Source organism: Scomber scombrus, chromosome 6 (genome assembly GCF_963691925.1).
Source record: "Scomber scombrus chromosome 6, fScoSco1.1, whole genome shotgun sequence".
NCBI classification, from domain to species: Eukaryota; Metazoa; Chordata; class Actinopteri; order Scombriformes; family Scombridae; genus Scomber; species Scomber scombrus.
Window position 1 is genome coordinate 2,679,539 of NC_084975.1, and position 17,126 is coordinate 2,696,664.

The 17,126-nt window shown below is 42.2% G+C and overlaps 1 protein-coding gene across 1 annotated transcript in view; it reads left to right on the top strand.

Moving 5' to 3' along the window:
• LOC133981640 (NACHT, LRR and PYD domains-containing protein 12-like) overlaps positions 1-17,126 on the top strand; it is a gene marked incomplete at its 3' end in the record, with an annotated part of 40,803 nt that overhangs the window by 16,218 nt on the left and 7,459 nt on the right. Inside the window, exons 5-10 of the mRNA XM_062420442.1 lie at positions 807-1,036; positions 1,168-1,445; positions 1,491-3,013; positions 9,477-9,650; positions 10,354-10,527; positions 14,704-14,877. Of these exons, the coding sequence (XP_062276426.1) occupies positions 807-1,036; positions 1,168-1,445; positions 1,491-3,013; positions 9,477-9,650; positions 10,354-10,527; positions 14,704-14,877 (2,553 nt within the window). The remainder of the gene's footprint in view (positions 1-806; positions 1,037-1,167; positions 1,446-1,490; positions 3,014-9,476; positions 9,651-10,353; positions 10,528-14,703; positions 14,878-17,126) is intronic.

The window sequence follows — 17,126 nt, forward strand, 5'->3', positions numbered from 1 at the left end:
CATTCAGCTGTAATCTACAACAGATCTTCGTGTTAATGTTAACCAGAGACAGAGACAGGGCTGGTATTGCTGTTTGAATTTCCAGTCAATAAATGTAAAGTAACAGCAGGTAACCCAGGTTGATATTTACTAATGATTCACTAACAAGTCAAACTGTGTCTGTCCTTATTTACTAAAGGACTGCAGTAGCAGGTCAAATGGAAGAAAAGTGATGTTTGGTCTCCTGTAATACAGACTGTGTCTTAACGTGTTTCTTTTCAAAGACACTAAATATGGGAGGAGGTCATGTAAATGTATAGAAACAGCCTGCTGCAGCTGATTTATCACTGCAGACTGACCACTGCAGCAGAGGAAACTGAGTCTGACATTTAATGTTTGGGAAAAGTCAAATGTGTCAAACTGTTGTATCACACTCACACAGAGGGAGAGAGACTATAGCAGAAATAGAGAGAGAGAAACACTAATAAAAAGATGCATTATGAAGATATTTAGCAGAACTCTCAGTTCAGCAACACAATTATTATTGTACAATAAGGAGACAGCATACATACAGAGTTAAATCAGCTCACCATCTCAATAAGTAAATAGAAAACCTAATCTATTATAGTTTCTGAGGCAACAAAGAAATGATCTGTTATCTGTCAAACGTAGCAGCTTTTAATATTTTACACAATAGAAAAAGGCCATGGTGCAGAAAATATATGTGTATACTCATCTTACTCTGGTCATACATCCCCAAACATAGGGCCTCAAGTTATAAATCATGTCAAGGGTCATAAAGAATGTGTTCATGTCCACAGAGAGAGGACGAGGAGGGTTGTTCCTGTGGAGGAGCAGCTGTCCTGCTGTTCTTTGTGTCAGGACATCCTGAAGGATCCAGTCTCTACCAGCTGTGGACACTGGTTCTGCAGACAGTGCGTCACCTCATACTGGGACCAGTCTGCTTCATCAGGAGACTCTTCCTGTCCCCAGTGTGCAGAAAGATCCAGAACCAGACCTGGACTGCAGACAGACAGTCAGACCAGCACTGTACAAAGTAAGACTGAAGATCTGTCAGCTGATGTCATCATCTCAGAAACCAGGACAGGAATCTACCTCCTCTATCCTACTGAACATTAACAGTCACACTGATTTCGGTTTAATTCTACCTATTTTCTTCTCTTTCAGCAGAAAGTGGTCTGCAGGAGGTTTTAGATGAACACCACATCAGTCTGAGCAGCAGATGTGAATGTGTGACTCTAGGAACTGATGAAGCAGGAAGTGAAATCCTTCTCAACAGTATCTTCACTGAGGTCTACATCACAGAGGGACAGAGTGAAGAGGTTAAGACCCAACATGAGGTGAGGCAACTTGAAACTGCTTCCAAGATGAAGACCCTCCATGACACTCCAATCAAGTGTCACGACATCTTTAAAGCCTTACCTGACCAACAGTTAACTGAAGATGTTAATACCCAACATGAGGTGAGGCAGCTTGAAACAGCTTCCAAGATGATCAGAGTTGTTCTGATGAACGGCGTCGCTGGTGTTGGAAAAACCTTCTCAGTGCAGAAGTTCACTCTGGACTGGGCACAGCGCTCCGAAAACCAAGATATCAGTCTGCTGATTCTGCTTTCGTTCAGGGAGCTGAACTTCATCAAAGATAAGAAGTACAGTCTGCTCATGCTGATCTGTGTTTTCTATCCAACATTACAGAAGCTCACAGCAGAGAAGCTCGCTGTCTGTAAAGTTTTGTTCATCTTTGACGGCCTGGATGAAAGCAGACTTTCACTGGATTTCAACAATAGTGAGGTCGTGTCTGATGTCACACAGAAGTCATCAGTCAGCGTTCTGTTGGCAAACCTCATCAAGGGGAAGCTGCTTCCCTCGGCTCTCGTCTGGATAACTTCCCGACCTGCAGCAGCCCATCAGATCCCTCCTTCATGTGTCGACAGGCTAACAGAAGTACGAGGCTTCACTGATGCCCAGAAGGAGGAGTACTTCAGGAGAAGATTCAGTGATGAAGAGCAGTCCAGCACAATCATCTCACACATCAAGACATCCAGGAGCCTCCACATCATGTGTCACATCCCAGTCTTCTGCTGGATCACTGCTACAGTTCTGGACCACATGTTGACTACGGATCAGAGAGGAGAGCTGCCCAAGACCCTGACTGACATGTACTCACACTTCCTGCTGGTTCAGACAAAGAGGAAGAAGAACAAGTATGATGAGGGACATGAGACGAGTCCACAGGAGCTGACGGAGGCTGACAGGAAACTTCTTCTGAAGCTGGGGAGGCTCGCGTTTGAACAACTGGAGAAAGGAAACATCCTGTTCTACCAAGAAGACCTGGAGCAGTGTGGTCTTGATGTCACAGAGGCCTCTGTGTTATCAGGAGTTTGTACAGAGATCTTCAAAAGAGAGAGTGTGTTCTTCCAGAAAACAGTCTACAGCTTTATTCATCTGAGCGTTCAGGAGTTTCTGGCTGCAGTCTACATGTACCACTGTTACACCAACAAGAAGACAGAGGTACTGAAGGACTTCATCAGAGAATACTACCAATACCCATCTCTGGATGACTTCCTGAAGATAGCCATGGAGAAATCTCTCAGAAGTAAAAATGGCCACCTGGACCTGTTTGTCCGCTTCCTTCATGGCCTCTCTCTGGAGTCTAACCAGAGTCTCTTAGAAGGCCTGCTGGGTCAGACAGACAACAGTCCAGAAACCATCCAGAAAGTCATCAACAATCTGAAGGAGAAGAACACGTTCGATATCTGTCCTGACAGAAGCATCAACATCTTCCACTGTCTGATGGAGATGAACGACCGCTCAGTACATGAAGAGATCCAAGAGTTCCTGAAGTCAGAGAACAGATCAAAGAAGGAACTCTCTGTGATCCACTGCTCAGCTCTGGCCTACATGTTGGAGATGTCAGAGGAGGTTCTGGATGAGTTGGACCTGATGGAGTACAACACATCAAAAAGGGGCCGACGCAGACTGATTCCTGCTGTAAGGAACTGCAGAAAGGCTCGGTAAGTAAGTAAAAAAAAGGCGTAACAAATGCTGAAATTTCCCGTGCACATGCTGTCAGAGGAGCTTGCCAGTACCCCTTTAATAAGTCAAATTTGCTTAAAAATTTAGCAGAGCCCACCAAATCAATACAGTCCCCCATCTGCGGTAATGCGTACGAATCTGCCTTTGTGACTTTATTAACCTTTCAGTAATCATTACAAAACCGTGGTGAGGCATCTGACTTGCCCACAAGCAGGCTAGGCGATACCCAACTGGAAGATGACTGCCCTGTAATCTGATTGTCCAACATATACTGGACTTCAGACTCTAGGAGTCTGCATTTGTCTACTGGACAGCGATAAAATCGCTGCTTGATAGGTAGGGAATCCCCCACGTCAATGTCATGCTTGATAAGAGTTGTACATGAGGGGGTATCCCCAAACAGTACCACAAACGTCCCGCTCAACGCTATTAACTCTCTGAGAAGCCGGTAAGTGGCTCAACAAACTATCCAACTGAAGTAGTGACTCAGAGTTCTTAAGCCTTCCACAAATGACCGGTTCAACAGGGCCCTTGATATCCCCATCAACATCAAACCCCACTTCCAGGTCAACAGAATCCGAAATCACAGAATTAACCATCATTACCGGACCAACATTCACTCTCTGAGGGGCTGAAATACCCGCCCCACCTGTGTCATTAGCATAGTATGGCTTAAAGCTGCAGCCTATAGTTTTAAGAAAAACGTGGAAAATTTGAATGAGTACAGCCTCCAGGTCCCTCCTTCTTCCTCTCTGCTGCGCTGCAGTCCTGCCTTCTAAGCCCCTCCCCACAGAGGAACCTGCCGTGCACGCTGCACGCACATGAAGGTTCGTCCCCACAGTAAAGGTTGATTTATGCTTCTTCGTCGTAACGACGGCGTAGCTACACAGATCTCTCTGCATCTACACGGACCCCTACGCCGTAGCCTGACGTGCACCTCCAAAAAATCCTAACTACGTGTCACGACAACGTGGACCGCAAAGGCTGTGCACGGGGGATGAGCGCTGCAGAGTGAGAGCACGCGCTGTGCGGGGGAGGGGGGCTACCAGCAGCGTGTGTACAGTGTTATTGACACTCCTCCGGGCTCTGATTGGTTGTTTTACTCGGGGACGAATGGATTCTTGCAAATCATTTTACGACCACTGGGTGGACCCAGAGACAGTGAATTATGTCACAGCTTATCTGTATCTTATTCTACTGTCAGATCATAATGACAATTTTAACAAACATAACACAAAAATGGTTACAGACTGCAGCTTTAAGCAAGTTAACATGAAAGAGTTGAGATGACTTCCTCCGACCAGGGGTAGAAATCCTATAGTTCTGATCTGAAATTTTACTCTCAACAGTGTAGGGGCCAGCAAACCTTGCTTGAAATGGTGAAACCTGTAGAGGCACTAGAGCCAATACCTGGTCTCCAGGACTGAACTCAAAGCACCTGGCCTTACGGTCATACAGCCTCTTCATATTAGTCTGATCTCCAGCCAATTTTTTCCTTGCCACATCAACAGCTACATCAGTGGTTCTCAAACTTTTTCTGTCATTCCCCACTTTGGACATGCAGGAATTTTCAAGCCCCACCTGCCCCATTGCCCCATCAAAATGCCACTGAACTGTAAACCTCAGCCACAGGGTGGAGTCAGAGGTTATCTCTGTAAACTGTTCCTCTTCAGCAGAACTAAAATCAGTTGTCTGTACTTAAGATAAAATATAAATAAATTGGCAGAAGGAGAATAGCATGGTAAAGGCTGCAACAGTGAAAAGTACAGCACAACTGGCTTCATAAAGAGTTGCATACAGAATTGCCCAATGCAAAATAACTACACATGATAACTGAGCAGGCACCAATGAAGAGGGTTGTGCCACATGTGCAGTGAACGCAGTGTGTCATTCATAGGGAAGCGCTAACGATAATGCAGCTCAGCCCCGAAATAAACAAGGTTTTGACAGAGGTTGTAAGCGTAGTAAATTTGATTAAAACCTGACCCCTGATAGCGGACTGTTCCCCACACTTTGTGAGGAAATGGGAGTTGATCATATATCTGTGTGGTTTTCACAGGGGCAAAGTGATGCTGCGCGTCTTTGAGCTCAGAGCAAAGTTTCTGATCATTTTGGAGGATGAGCGCATGTATGAGGCTGAAAGCTGTCGCTGGATTGCCAACTTTTGTGGTCAAATGTATCCATTTTTTTTACGTTAACATTATTGCCCAAATTAGCCTCCTACCTCTGTGTGGAAGTTTGCGTTCCGCTGCAATTAACATGCCAACGTTAATCTTTATTTCCGCACTTTGGTTCCAGGTTACATTTTTAATCTTGGTCTCCTATCTAATGTTCGTTAAATTTAGGCTACATGTAGGCTAGTGTAATGATTCCTTTGGGTTTGTGTTGGTGTTTTGTTTTGAGTGTTTGATCTTTGTTGTCAATAAAGAAAGGCATTAATAAAGAGGCATAAAAAGGAAAATATCCTCCCGTTTGTCACGCCCCAACTGTCATGTGTCTATCCCCCACCAGTGGGACGCGCCCCACACTTTGAGAACAGAGCTACATAAAGGTGATGACGAAACCCATTTACATGATCTGAAGTTTTTCTGTGGCCCCTTCTCAACCAACCCATCCTGAAGGACAGTTCAGGGCCCCCGCACTGTATCCCCAAAAACCAAATCATTAAGGCTGGACCCTGTGCTTTCCTGGACAACCTCCCTAGCAGCCAACGTGAGACAGGGCAGTCCCTCCTCCCAGTCCTTCCCCATCTCCATACCATAGGCACACAGCTTGGACTTCAAAGTGCCCCTGACTCTGCGCATGGTATGCCAACGCCCGGTTATGCTTCACTCCCAGCTGCTGCAGGATCTGTTTGAACATATAGGAAGTAAAGTTAAAACCCTGGTCACTTTGAATCACCAGTGGGACACCAAAGGTGGAGATGAACTGAGTTAGAGCTTTAATTACTGGCCTCACTGCAATAGAGCACGGTGGTCCTGAAGGGCAAACAACAACGACAAAAAGAAAAACACAACGACATTAACAAAAACACAACAGCAAAAAGGAAAGCACAACGACATTAACTCCTAACGGAACCTGCTATATATAAGGGAAATCATTTATTTTCATTTTAATTCCTTCCATAATACAATGACAGAATGTATGACATCTTAAAGTTCAAATCTTATCCGATGAGGGATCCTGGGACAAAATCCTATCAAATGGGGGTCCATGGTTTAATTTGTCAGTTTAGGGGGCCTTGGTGTGAAAAAGTTTGAGAACCACTGCTCTAAAGTAGAAAACGTTGAATATTGAGTACCTACAAAAATCATATCTTTTTTTTAACAAATTAAGTGAACATATAGCTTAATCTACATTATAGGCATGTGATTAGAAAGCAAACCACCTAAAACATAGGTTTCACATTCATTTTAGAGTAGTTGAATCATCGGAGTCAGAGACATAGGCTTAACCAGTAATTCTAACAGCATCAATACTGGCAACAGCACCCTGCCATTTGGTATATTTTACCTTCAGTGCATGCTTGCTTGATGAGGGGCCAAAGTTTGTTTCTGCATTGTTTTTCCAGATAAGTGAGATCCTCCGCCATCCAAAGATTTTTTTTCTTCATAATGTAATAAACCTGCCCAAGCGGGCTCCGTCAGAGGCCAGATATCACACACATAACAGGACATTTAAGGAGAAGAATGGCACTTTATTAATTAATTCAAGGAATCCTAAAATTGGAAGAGATGACAGGTGAATCAGCAGGATTATCACTTTGCCCTAGGAGAGACTGTTCCCAACCCTCGGAACACTCAATGTCTATGCACAGCAATATAAAAATCCCCACAACACACGTAAAAGGGTGCACACCAGTTATATGTGAATACACTCACACTAAGGCCCACACAGGCTACACACCAGGGTTAACACTACAAATGTGGGCAGGAGAACATCCTCAACCCCTGGGCGACTGGACTGCCAAATTGACCCCCCCCCCCCCCTCTATTTCCTCTAAAACCGGTTCACAAAACGCACATATGACAAGCAAAATATACAATTGTATAAAGTAACACACAAAACATAGATGAGCTAACAGATTTAAAATGCCCCCCCCAGAGTTTAATGCAGAGCTGCTCCACCACAGCTGCAGGTAATCAGCCTCATCAAACCACCCCCCTCCCACAATGGGTCCATCACAATAACATCAGCATTGAGGGAAGATCTCCATACCTTGTGACTGAAGGTGTGCATAGTAAACTTTATGATGTGCTTTTATCCTCTCTGTACGCCTGACTCTGTGCACATTGTCGACCATGAATCCAAGCTTGCTTTTCTCCTGGGTGATAATCTCCAACACTTCTTTTCTTACGTTTTCATTGTTGTTCTCTGGGAGATCTAAAAGACGGAGATCCAACTTCCTTCTGTACCCTTCCACCTCATCCTGTTTCTCCTGCAGGGTAGTCAATTGGTCATCTGTACCTTTCCATTGGATTTCCAGTTTTTTCACATATTCTTTCTGTTTGACCGTAAGGAATCTCGCCTGAGTTTTTCAGTACCATTTCTTTCAACTTGGAGAAGCAGTTTATTCAGACTGTTAATGGCTTTTAGGATGTCAGCACTGGAAATCACTTCCTTCTCCATTTCAGTGCAGAGTTCTTTGGGGTTGGAACTTTGAAAAGTAGAGTGGGGTAAAGGTGTGCACAAACCTGAGTAAGTGTGCTCGGGAATTGCGTCCATTATCAGTCCTCCTTTTTTCCCATTTCTTGCGTCTCTCTTTGATAACAGTACCTGCGCCTGACGTGATGAAATCTTCTTGGTCTTTGTTAGGTGGTGTAAGCCTACCTTTGATGTTTAAAATGCAAACAGAATATTTTACTTCTTGAATTAAGGTTGAATTAGTCTTAATAAAGCATTTAAATATTGTGGTACTCAGTGATAATGAAGAGCTCAGAAGAAAGCATCTGAACAGGTAACCATCTTGTATGATCCCCCGGGCGGGAAGCTCAGGTGAGGGGATTGACCTGATTGCAGTGATAGTAGGGCAGATGGGAGTGGTGTAGTGCAGAGCTGCTCAATGTCCATCTAATGTTGAACACAAACAACATACACCTCTCCTGTTCATTATTTATCTTCTGCCTCTTGGTCACATTCTCAGGGAATTTCATATTCAATTCCACTGTTACGCCGACGATACCCAGCTCTATCTTTCCACTAAGCCTACTTCCACTCTGCCACCTACAGCTCTATCTTACTGGAAATTAAATAATGGTTCTCACTCAACTTTCTTAAACTCCACAGCGACAAATCCTCATCTGTACCAGATCCACCTTAGCGACACTCAACACTTTCTCCATGTCCATCAACTATTCCAATGTTCCTCCATCCCCTCAGGTAAAGACTCATCCTGGACAGCTCTTTATCCTTTGAAGCCCACATCAATAACGTTACTCGGTCTGCATACGTCCATCTACGTAACATCAATCATCTCCGTCCCTCACTTACACCAACTGCAATGCTATCCTTGTAAACACCCTGATTACATCCCGTCTGGACTATTGTAATTCTCTCCTCTTTAGTCAAAAGATTCCCAAGAGTCCCAGGACCCTGTGCAGGGAGTGCCCTGCAAAGCCCCTGCAGCCCACTTCGACTGGCTCACATCTGGCCTTCCACCCCTGCCCTCTGCACTCTACCACCAGAGCTGCATACTTGGCTTTCTTTCTCTCTTGTGTCTCCACCATCCTGTCTTCCCAGGGGACTGTTAGTTCCAGCAATACCACTAGCTTTGTCGTCTCAGACATCAGAACCATGTCAGCCGCAGGACCTGGTCGTGGCGCCACCTCTACCGCCCATCTCCCAAGGCCTTTGCACAGCAGCTGAGTATGTGCTCCAGGGTCCCCCTTTTCTGGCAGAGCTGGCAGGCAGGTGAGTCAGCCAGGCCCCAGGTAGACAGGTTTGAAGGACTTGGGAGAACATCATATACCAACTGGACCAAGAACTTGAATTGATGAGGCTCTGCTCTCCACAGCTCCGTCCAGGTGATCTTTCGGCTGGCAGTATGGTCCCACATGGTCCAGGCCCCCTGCTTGCCCATGCTAACCATTCTGCTGAAGTGAATTTCCTCTGCTTCTGCCCGCACCTCATCCTGGATTAGCTTTCACCTGTCCTTGCCCCTGGCTTTGCTGTAGCGGGGAGATGGGCTGTGCCCGAACCCGGCCCGCCTGGTGGCCACTGTGCCCAACAGGATGTTGTACCACAGCCTTGCCTCAGCTCGGTCCACTGCCTCCTGGACACGCCACTTACTTCCTGTTCTGACCTATATGCCTGCATTAGAGACCAGCTCTGCCAACAGAGAGAACTGAGCTGGTCGTCATATCTCAGTTTGTTTAGTGATCAAAATGCCTAAAATCTATATTTAATATTAAAGTGTATATCATTTATCATCTGTTATCACAGACTTGCTGGCTGTGAACTCTCAGATGCTCACTGTGAAGTTGTGGCCTCAGCTCTGAAGTCCAAACCCTCCCATCTCACAAACCTGGACCTGAGTGGAAACGACCTGAAGGATTCAGGAGTGAAGCGTCTGTCTGCTGGACTGGAGAGTCCAAACTGTAGACTGGAGACTCTGAGGTAAGTTCACTGACTGTCTGTTACTATTGTTGATCTTAATGTTTAACAGCTGAAACTAATTTATGTACATACATAACATAAATCCATTAAGTACATTTTTACTGTACAAAATTTAGACTGTAGTTATAAAAGATTATTCTTAAAGAAACTGTAGAAAATGTTCACTGTTAGTTGTTAAATGAATGTTTATACATTTTGGTAAATAGTCACATCTGTATACAGAAGATCCTCTCAACTAATATCTGTTTGAAACTGATCAAGTTTACTTACTAAAGGATAAATATTTATTATATTCTTTAATGTGTTTTAATTAATAATGTGTCATCATTGATATTGATCCTCCAGAACACACACACACACACACACACACACACACACACACACACACACACACACACACACACACACACACACACACACAGAGAGAGAGAGAGAGAAAGAGAGATCAATGCAGGTGTTTGAAGTATTTTTATGACTCAGTGTTCACATGAATATGTGTCTGAATGCTGTGGTGACATTTGGATGATGTCTGTAGAAGGCTGACATGGTGATCCATAATAACAGAAAGACAAAGTCACTCTGCTCATTTTAGGTAAAACTTCAATGATCAGAGCAAAATACTGTTGAACTACACATTAAAACCTGAACACATCTGATTGGATTATAAATGGATTTTAATCTACTTCTTTTATTCATTATTCAGATTGATTGGCTGCAGTTTGTCAGAGATCAGCTGTGCTTCTGTGGTCTCAGCTCTGAAGTCCAACCCCTCCCATCTCAGAGATCTGGATCTGAGATGGAACAATCTGCAGGATTCAGGATTAAAGCAGCTGTGTTATTTTCTGGAGAGTCCACACTGTAGACTGCAGTATCTGAGGTCAGACACATTTCCTACTTCTGTGCTGAGATTAATATGATGTGACAATTCTGGTGACACTAAACTGCAAACATAAGGTTGAAATTATTCTGATCCACACTGAGTATCTTAACGGGAAAGTCTTATTCTTAGTTTAATGATCAATAATCCATTTTTGAAATCCAGAGATCAATCTTTGCATTTGGACCTTTGCTCAGTGAACATGTGCACTGTGTTGTGTGTATGCAGTGGTTACTTGTGCAGGGAGTGCACTGAAATGGTTCAGTTAGAGCAGCAGGATGTGTTAAATGTCTACTTTGTGGAAATTGAGTTATTACAATGTGTATAAAAATCTAATTGTCTATGCTCCCACAGCACCTATGTTCCCACGTTTCTAAGAAATTATTAAAATTTAGGCCCTATGTTCCCACAGCCCTCCATCCCACAGACATGTGGGGTGTCCTGGTACCTCTGTGAGGCTACGAGTGAAAGTCCCTCATGAGCAATAATTTACAAATTAAGCACTGGGGCGGGCACAAAAAAAAGTTAGAAATGTGGGAACATCGGGCCTAATTCGGGGGGGGGGGGGGTCTAAGTAATGTGGGAACATGGGGCCGTAGGAACATAGAGCTGACCCCTCAAATCTTGTGGGTACCACAGCTTACTTAAGAGAGATGTTGAATATGTCTGTAAAAACACCTGCAAGCTGGACAGTATTTTAGCACCCGACCAGGGATATGATCAGGTCCTGCAGCCTTGTGTGGATTGCCTGTGCTCAGGCGTCTTCCTCACATCAGCTGCACACAGACTGAATGGCTACGCGTCAGCAAGGGGGGTGATTTTCCTCCCTGGTATGTTATTTTCATGCTTTGAAATGATCGTAGAAGTCAAACAGCTAATGAGGGAGACAGGCATCACTAATGTCAGCTTGTGGTGTAATTGTGTAGTCTGTAATAGCCTGAATCCCCTTCCACATTTGCCTCATGTCCCTGGGGTCACAATAGTTGTTTTTGATTTTTTTTTTTGTGAATGAGCCAGCTTTGCCTTCTTAATGGCCCTAGAGAGATCTGATCTAGCTGACCTGAGGGCTGGTTTATCCCCCACTCTGAAGGCAGCATCCTTGATTTTCAGTATTTTTCGGACCTCCACTATCATCCACTGCTTTTGAGTGACCCGAGTTGTGATGATCTTGATGACAGTGACATCGCCAATGATTTTTTTAATGTGTCTGGTCACGGTTTCTGTATACCCTTCGACATCAACATGAAGATTGTTGTGTTTTACTGCCTCCTTGAGCATTTTTTGTATCCTTGTGTTTTTAGAATAATAAAAGATAAAATCACTGGCAAACCAACAAAAAAATCACCCGTTTTCTCATATTCTGAGACTGGATATTGTCATCAAGGCAAGAGCGCAATAAATAAAAATAAAAATCCTCTCTGTGTCACTGCAACAGTCTGATGGACCGTTTGGGTTTTTATAATGTTAATAACTATTTTCTGAAGCCCATAAGGTCCTCCGACCCCCACTGTGGTTATACAGAGCGCAGTATGCCTTATTATTACATTTTTCCATTTAATTTAGAAAAGAGCAGCTGTTTAGTGGATGAAATATAATCTTGTTTTCTCAGCTGTTTCCACCTTGTTTTACCTTAAATCCTAGGAAGCGACCGTAAAAGGGTTTCTATGAAAAGGTAGATGGAGAACAGTTTATGACTTTGTCGGAAAAAATTTTTCAGTCAGAAGATTCTTTTCTTAAATCCCTGACTATACTTGAATGGCCAATTGATTGTTTATTTTCTAAAAGAAAAGAAATCATTGATTTTTTATACTGTTCTTAAATGGCCAATTGATGATTGATTTGTTTTGTTTTGTCATGGTTCATTCATGTGTGCAATAAACATTTCACTTTGTGAGAAAAAAATCGTGGCAGAGAATCGTGATATCAATTCTAAGCTAAAAAAATCATGATTCATATTTTCCCCCGAATCGTGCAGGCCTACAACCAAGTTTCAGTAAACATGAGAACACAGCAGTCCCTTGCTTCATTCTGAGCATGTAACTGCAGTCGCAGGTAATCCAACTTGTAGTCCAAGGAACGGACATTGGCGAGGAGAATTGATGGGATGGTTGGCCGGTTTGGGTTAGGCTTAAGCTTCACACAGACGCCAGCTTTTTTCCCACGCTTCTGTTTCCTTGCACACCACTTCCTGCGTGTCTTACCCTGCGCACCTCCGTCAGGGGATTCTGTGTGTGTTCGCTCAGGACAATATGAAATAGCACTTTTCTCCGGATTGCGAGGAGCCACTGCGTCCCTGCGCAGCCTCCATTGCCATGGAGCAGATGTTTTCACAGTACGGTTCAATTTCAAAATTCAATTTGTCTCCAGCTGAATAATTAGTGGTTACATTTATAAAAGTTAAAATTTGAACGTCAATTTTTCTATTGTTAAAAGTTTCCCTGAACATGTGAAGAAGAATCCAGTGTAACACCTCTGCTGCTTTTCATCTCTTCACTCAGCAGCAGAGAACCAGAGTTACTGTCTGTTGTTATACAATGTTATACATTAACAGTGAGATATTGATAGAGATAACATTTATTCATAAGCAAGAAAAAAGCATTTCTGATTGGAATTCAATCAGTTGAATTAATGACTGATACTGCAAAGTAATGATGTTTATTTAGATATTTTCTTTTCTTTTCTATTATCATCTAAAAATGCTTAACAATGTTTAATGTTAAATATACTTTATTAGTAACTTGTTTAATAAAGCAGCCTTCTGAGTAGCTTTGCAGTCACATCAGAGCAAACTTATTGAACAATCCACATAGAAAATGTTTATTGTCATTCCAGTTCAAATATTCATTATATCGACCACCAGAATGGTTATTGGTGAATTTTTCAACTCTGAAATTGGTATTGGTTTCCAAAATACTGTATTGCTTGTCGACCCGCTGCAGTTTAGTGGACTGCGGTGACTCAGGATGCTCGGCTGACTCTAGTTTGTCTTGTAGAGTATCTACAGATCACATCTACGAGAGGAACAGACTGAAAAAGACTCCACACACTGATCTGAGCTCTCAGTTTGTTGTTAACAAGATCTTATCTCTGACTACAAGATGTGAAACACTGGAAGTGAAGTGAATACAGTGCAGATTCTACTGTATTCAGTGTGTCTCTACCTGCCGGGGAGCTAACTGCAGCCAGTAGCTGTCTGCAGTATCAGAATGATGTCAACACTAATACAAACAGTGCACATTAACTAATGAGCAGACTCACTTTCTGCTGTCTGTCTCACAGTAATAAAGATGAAGCAGCAGGCACTGACAGTCCATGTGTTGCTTTATAGCATTTCTGTTTTTAAAAAGTGCATAATGATGAAGGACTTGCAAGTGATGCAGCTCTTTTATTATTCCTGCTCCACTGTTTTAAACATGTAGGCCTACAAATATAGATGTTTGAGTCTTTGTGCATTTTAACTTGTTGTTTGTCTGCACAACATGAGTTAGTATAGATGGAGTCAGTGGTGGAGCTGCAGAGTTAAAGAGGTAAAGTCACTATGTCTTTATTGAAGTAGCAGCATGTTGTCATTCATATTAATGAGAGCTCTTTTTCACTGTCTGGATTTGACTGTTTTTAACCTGCATCCTGTTGGTTTGGAGTTTACATTTTTATAAACGTCTACATGCACTCAATCAATCAAAATTAATTTGTGAAGCACGTAGGATATTAAAATGGATTAAGAGACTATTGAACACCAAATTTTTTTAAAAGAAAACATGTTAATTGAACAAGAATAAAAAATGAGCAGTTAATACTGATGATAAAATATAAATAATGAAAGATAATACAGATAATAAAAATAACAAATAAAACTGAACTACTACACAAAATACATTAGTAAAGTTGAAAATGATCAATAGTAAAATGTTGATTTAAAAAAACTGAATGAAATGAGTAATGATGATAAATAAAAATCCATATAAATAATAAAACCTTTAGAATGATAAAAAAAAAAAATACATACAGCCAGACTAAACAGATGCTTTTTAGTCTATTTTCAGCTCCTCTCAGATCCTCTGAAGGCTGTTCAGCAGCTTCTAAACCTTCTTCACATCTGAACAGATTTTTGAAACACTGAATGATTTCAAACAGGAACTTTGTCTTCTAAACTCACATCTTTTATTCTTTATTCAGACTGAAGTGGTGCAGTTTGTCAGAGATCAGCTGTGCTTCTCTGGCCTCAGCTCTGAAGTCCAACCCCTCCCATCTCAGAGAGCTGGATCTGAGTAACAACAAGCTGAAGACGTCAGGAGTGAAGGATCTGTCTGCTGGACTGGAGAGTCCAAACTGTAGACTGGAGACTCTGAGGTCAGACACCATTTCTTACTTCTGTGCTGAGATTATTGACAGGTTGACAATGTTAAGTACTTGGGAATCATCTTAGACTCTCAGTGAATAATATCCTAAAAAAAGGTTAAATCAAATGTCAACTGCTTCAGACTCATCAGAAAGTATCTACATGCCATGATATTGTGACACCTGCCATACTGCATCACTACCTGGTCACAAGCCTCACAATCAACTATAAAACCCATCATATCACTATATAACCAGCCAATCAACCTGGACAAAAAATACAATACACGCTCATCCTCTATTCGTATGATCGTACGAAAAGTTGTGCATTACTTTTTGTAGGATATCATATAAATCTTTTTTTTAATTAATATTTTTATTAGGAGGTAAAGCACAGCAGAAACCAATGTCATATTTACATTGAGCATCATGTAATAATACTACAAACTTGAGAAAATAACTAATGAAGCCAAAAAACAAGAAAGGAAAAATAAAAGGGGAAAAAGAGGGGGGGGGGGGGTCCATCAATCAGGGGGCAGAGAGTGAAGAGAGTGAAAGAATGTCAAAAAGGAATATAATTTATCAGAGTTACCTTTCAATGGGTGTCTGGTCTTCTCTAGCTTTAAAAAGGACATGTCATTGAGTCACTGAGAGCTAGAGGAAGGTTAAGTTGACTTCCAGTGAAGAAGGAGGTGGCATCTTGCCAGTAAGGAAGTGAAAGCTAAGATATCTAATTGCTTAGAGGTAAACCGGTAATGGTCTTCTGGGAGCCCGAATATGGCAACATGGGGAGAGATATCTGTGGTCGTCGAAAGTATTTTTGACATGGTATCAAAATAGTTCTTCCCGGATGCGAGAAAGTAGGGAACAAGAGTAGAACATATAGGTCAGATTGCAGGATGAAGCATGACATTTGTCGCAGTTATCTGTGATATTGGGTTAGATTTGTGACAGACGAGATTTGGAAAGATGAACTCTAAACAGCACCTTGAATTGTTTGTTTGAGTGTGAGACGAGCGCAAGGTGATCTTATGTACATTTTTTAAATGGCAGCATCCCACCAGTCAGACTCAGTTCTCGCTCCCAAGCAGTCTTGCCTTAGTAACTGTTGAGCTATCAAAAGACAATAGTTCATTATAAAATTTAGAGATTAGTGATTTTTGAAGTGGATCGTGGCTTAGAAGCTCCTCCCACAGTTGGGTGGGTGGTGAGGAGGGAAAAACTGGGAACAAAGCTATAGCGAAGTGTCTAATTTGAAAGTAACGAAAAAGAAAAGAGGGTGGGAGATGGAATTCTCCTGAGAGATCCATAAAGCTGCGAAATATACCATCCTTATAGACGTCTTTAAAACATTTCAGGCCTTTATTATGCCAAATCAAAAAGGATGAATCCGTAAACGCGGGTCGGAATAAATGATTCCTCAGTAAAGGAGCCAAAGTAGATACTGACTTAAATTTGAAATACCTTCTAAATTGGTACCACATTTTAAGTGCGGAACGAACGACTTTGTTATTTGTGAAGACAGAGAGGTTGGTTGGAATAGAAGAGGTAAGTAAAGCCGTTAGGGAGGATGTAACACATGACTGGGCCTGGATGGCTCTGAACTTTTTAAATTTCAATCATAAAAAGATGTAAGTTTTTGGTGGCACCACTGATAATTCTGTGTGTGAAATAGCCGTTTATGTATATAGAGTAGCTGTAACAAGAAGCTATTAGCCTTAGTGGTAACATTGTAAATAATTGTAAATATTCCTTAAGTCAGTAGCAGCCGTAAGTAGGAAGGAGAAGCCATTTTTGTTTACCTGTTTTCTCCTGGTTATTTCAGATAGGAGTTAGGTTAGTGTGATTGTCTTTTGTTTTCATCTTTATTTTCTGGACAGGTAAGATAGGGATCTTTAGTTGTTTTGTTTGTTATTTTGGCATTGCTCCGCTCCGAAGTCATAAAATAAATCTGCTACTTGAACCTTCGATTTGGATGTTGGCTGACCTTCTTGGGAGTGGGAAGAGCAGGGGCACAGTATCGTGTGTGACCCAGGTGCCCCCAGGCCTGGGTCATAACAGTCCAATTTAGTAATATTGGTAGAGAGTTCTTGCAATTCAGCTTTACGGGATTTGTTCAAATGGGCAGAATAGGAAATGATTTGTCCCTGTATGTATGCTTTTAACGATTCCCAAAGCAGTGAGCATGAGACTGGTTCCATCTCATTTTGATTTATAGCGATAAAATCATCAATTTTAGCTATTTATTGAATTTATCATCT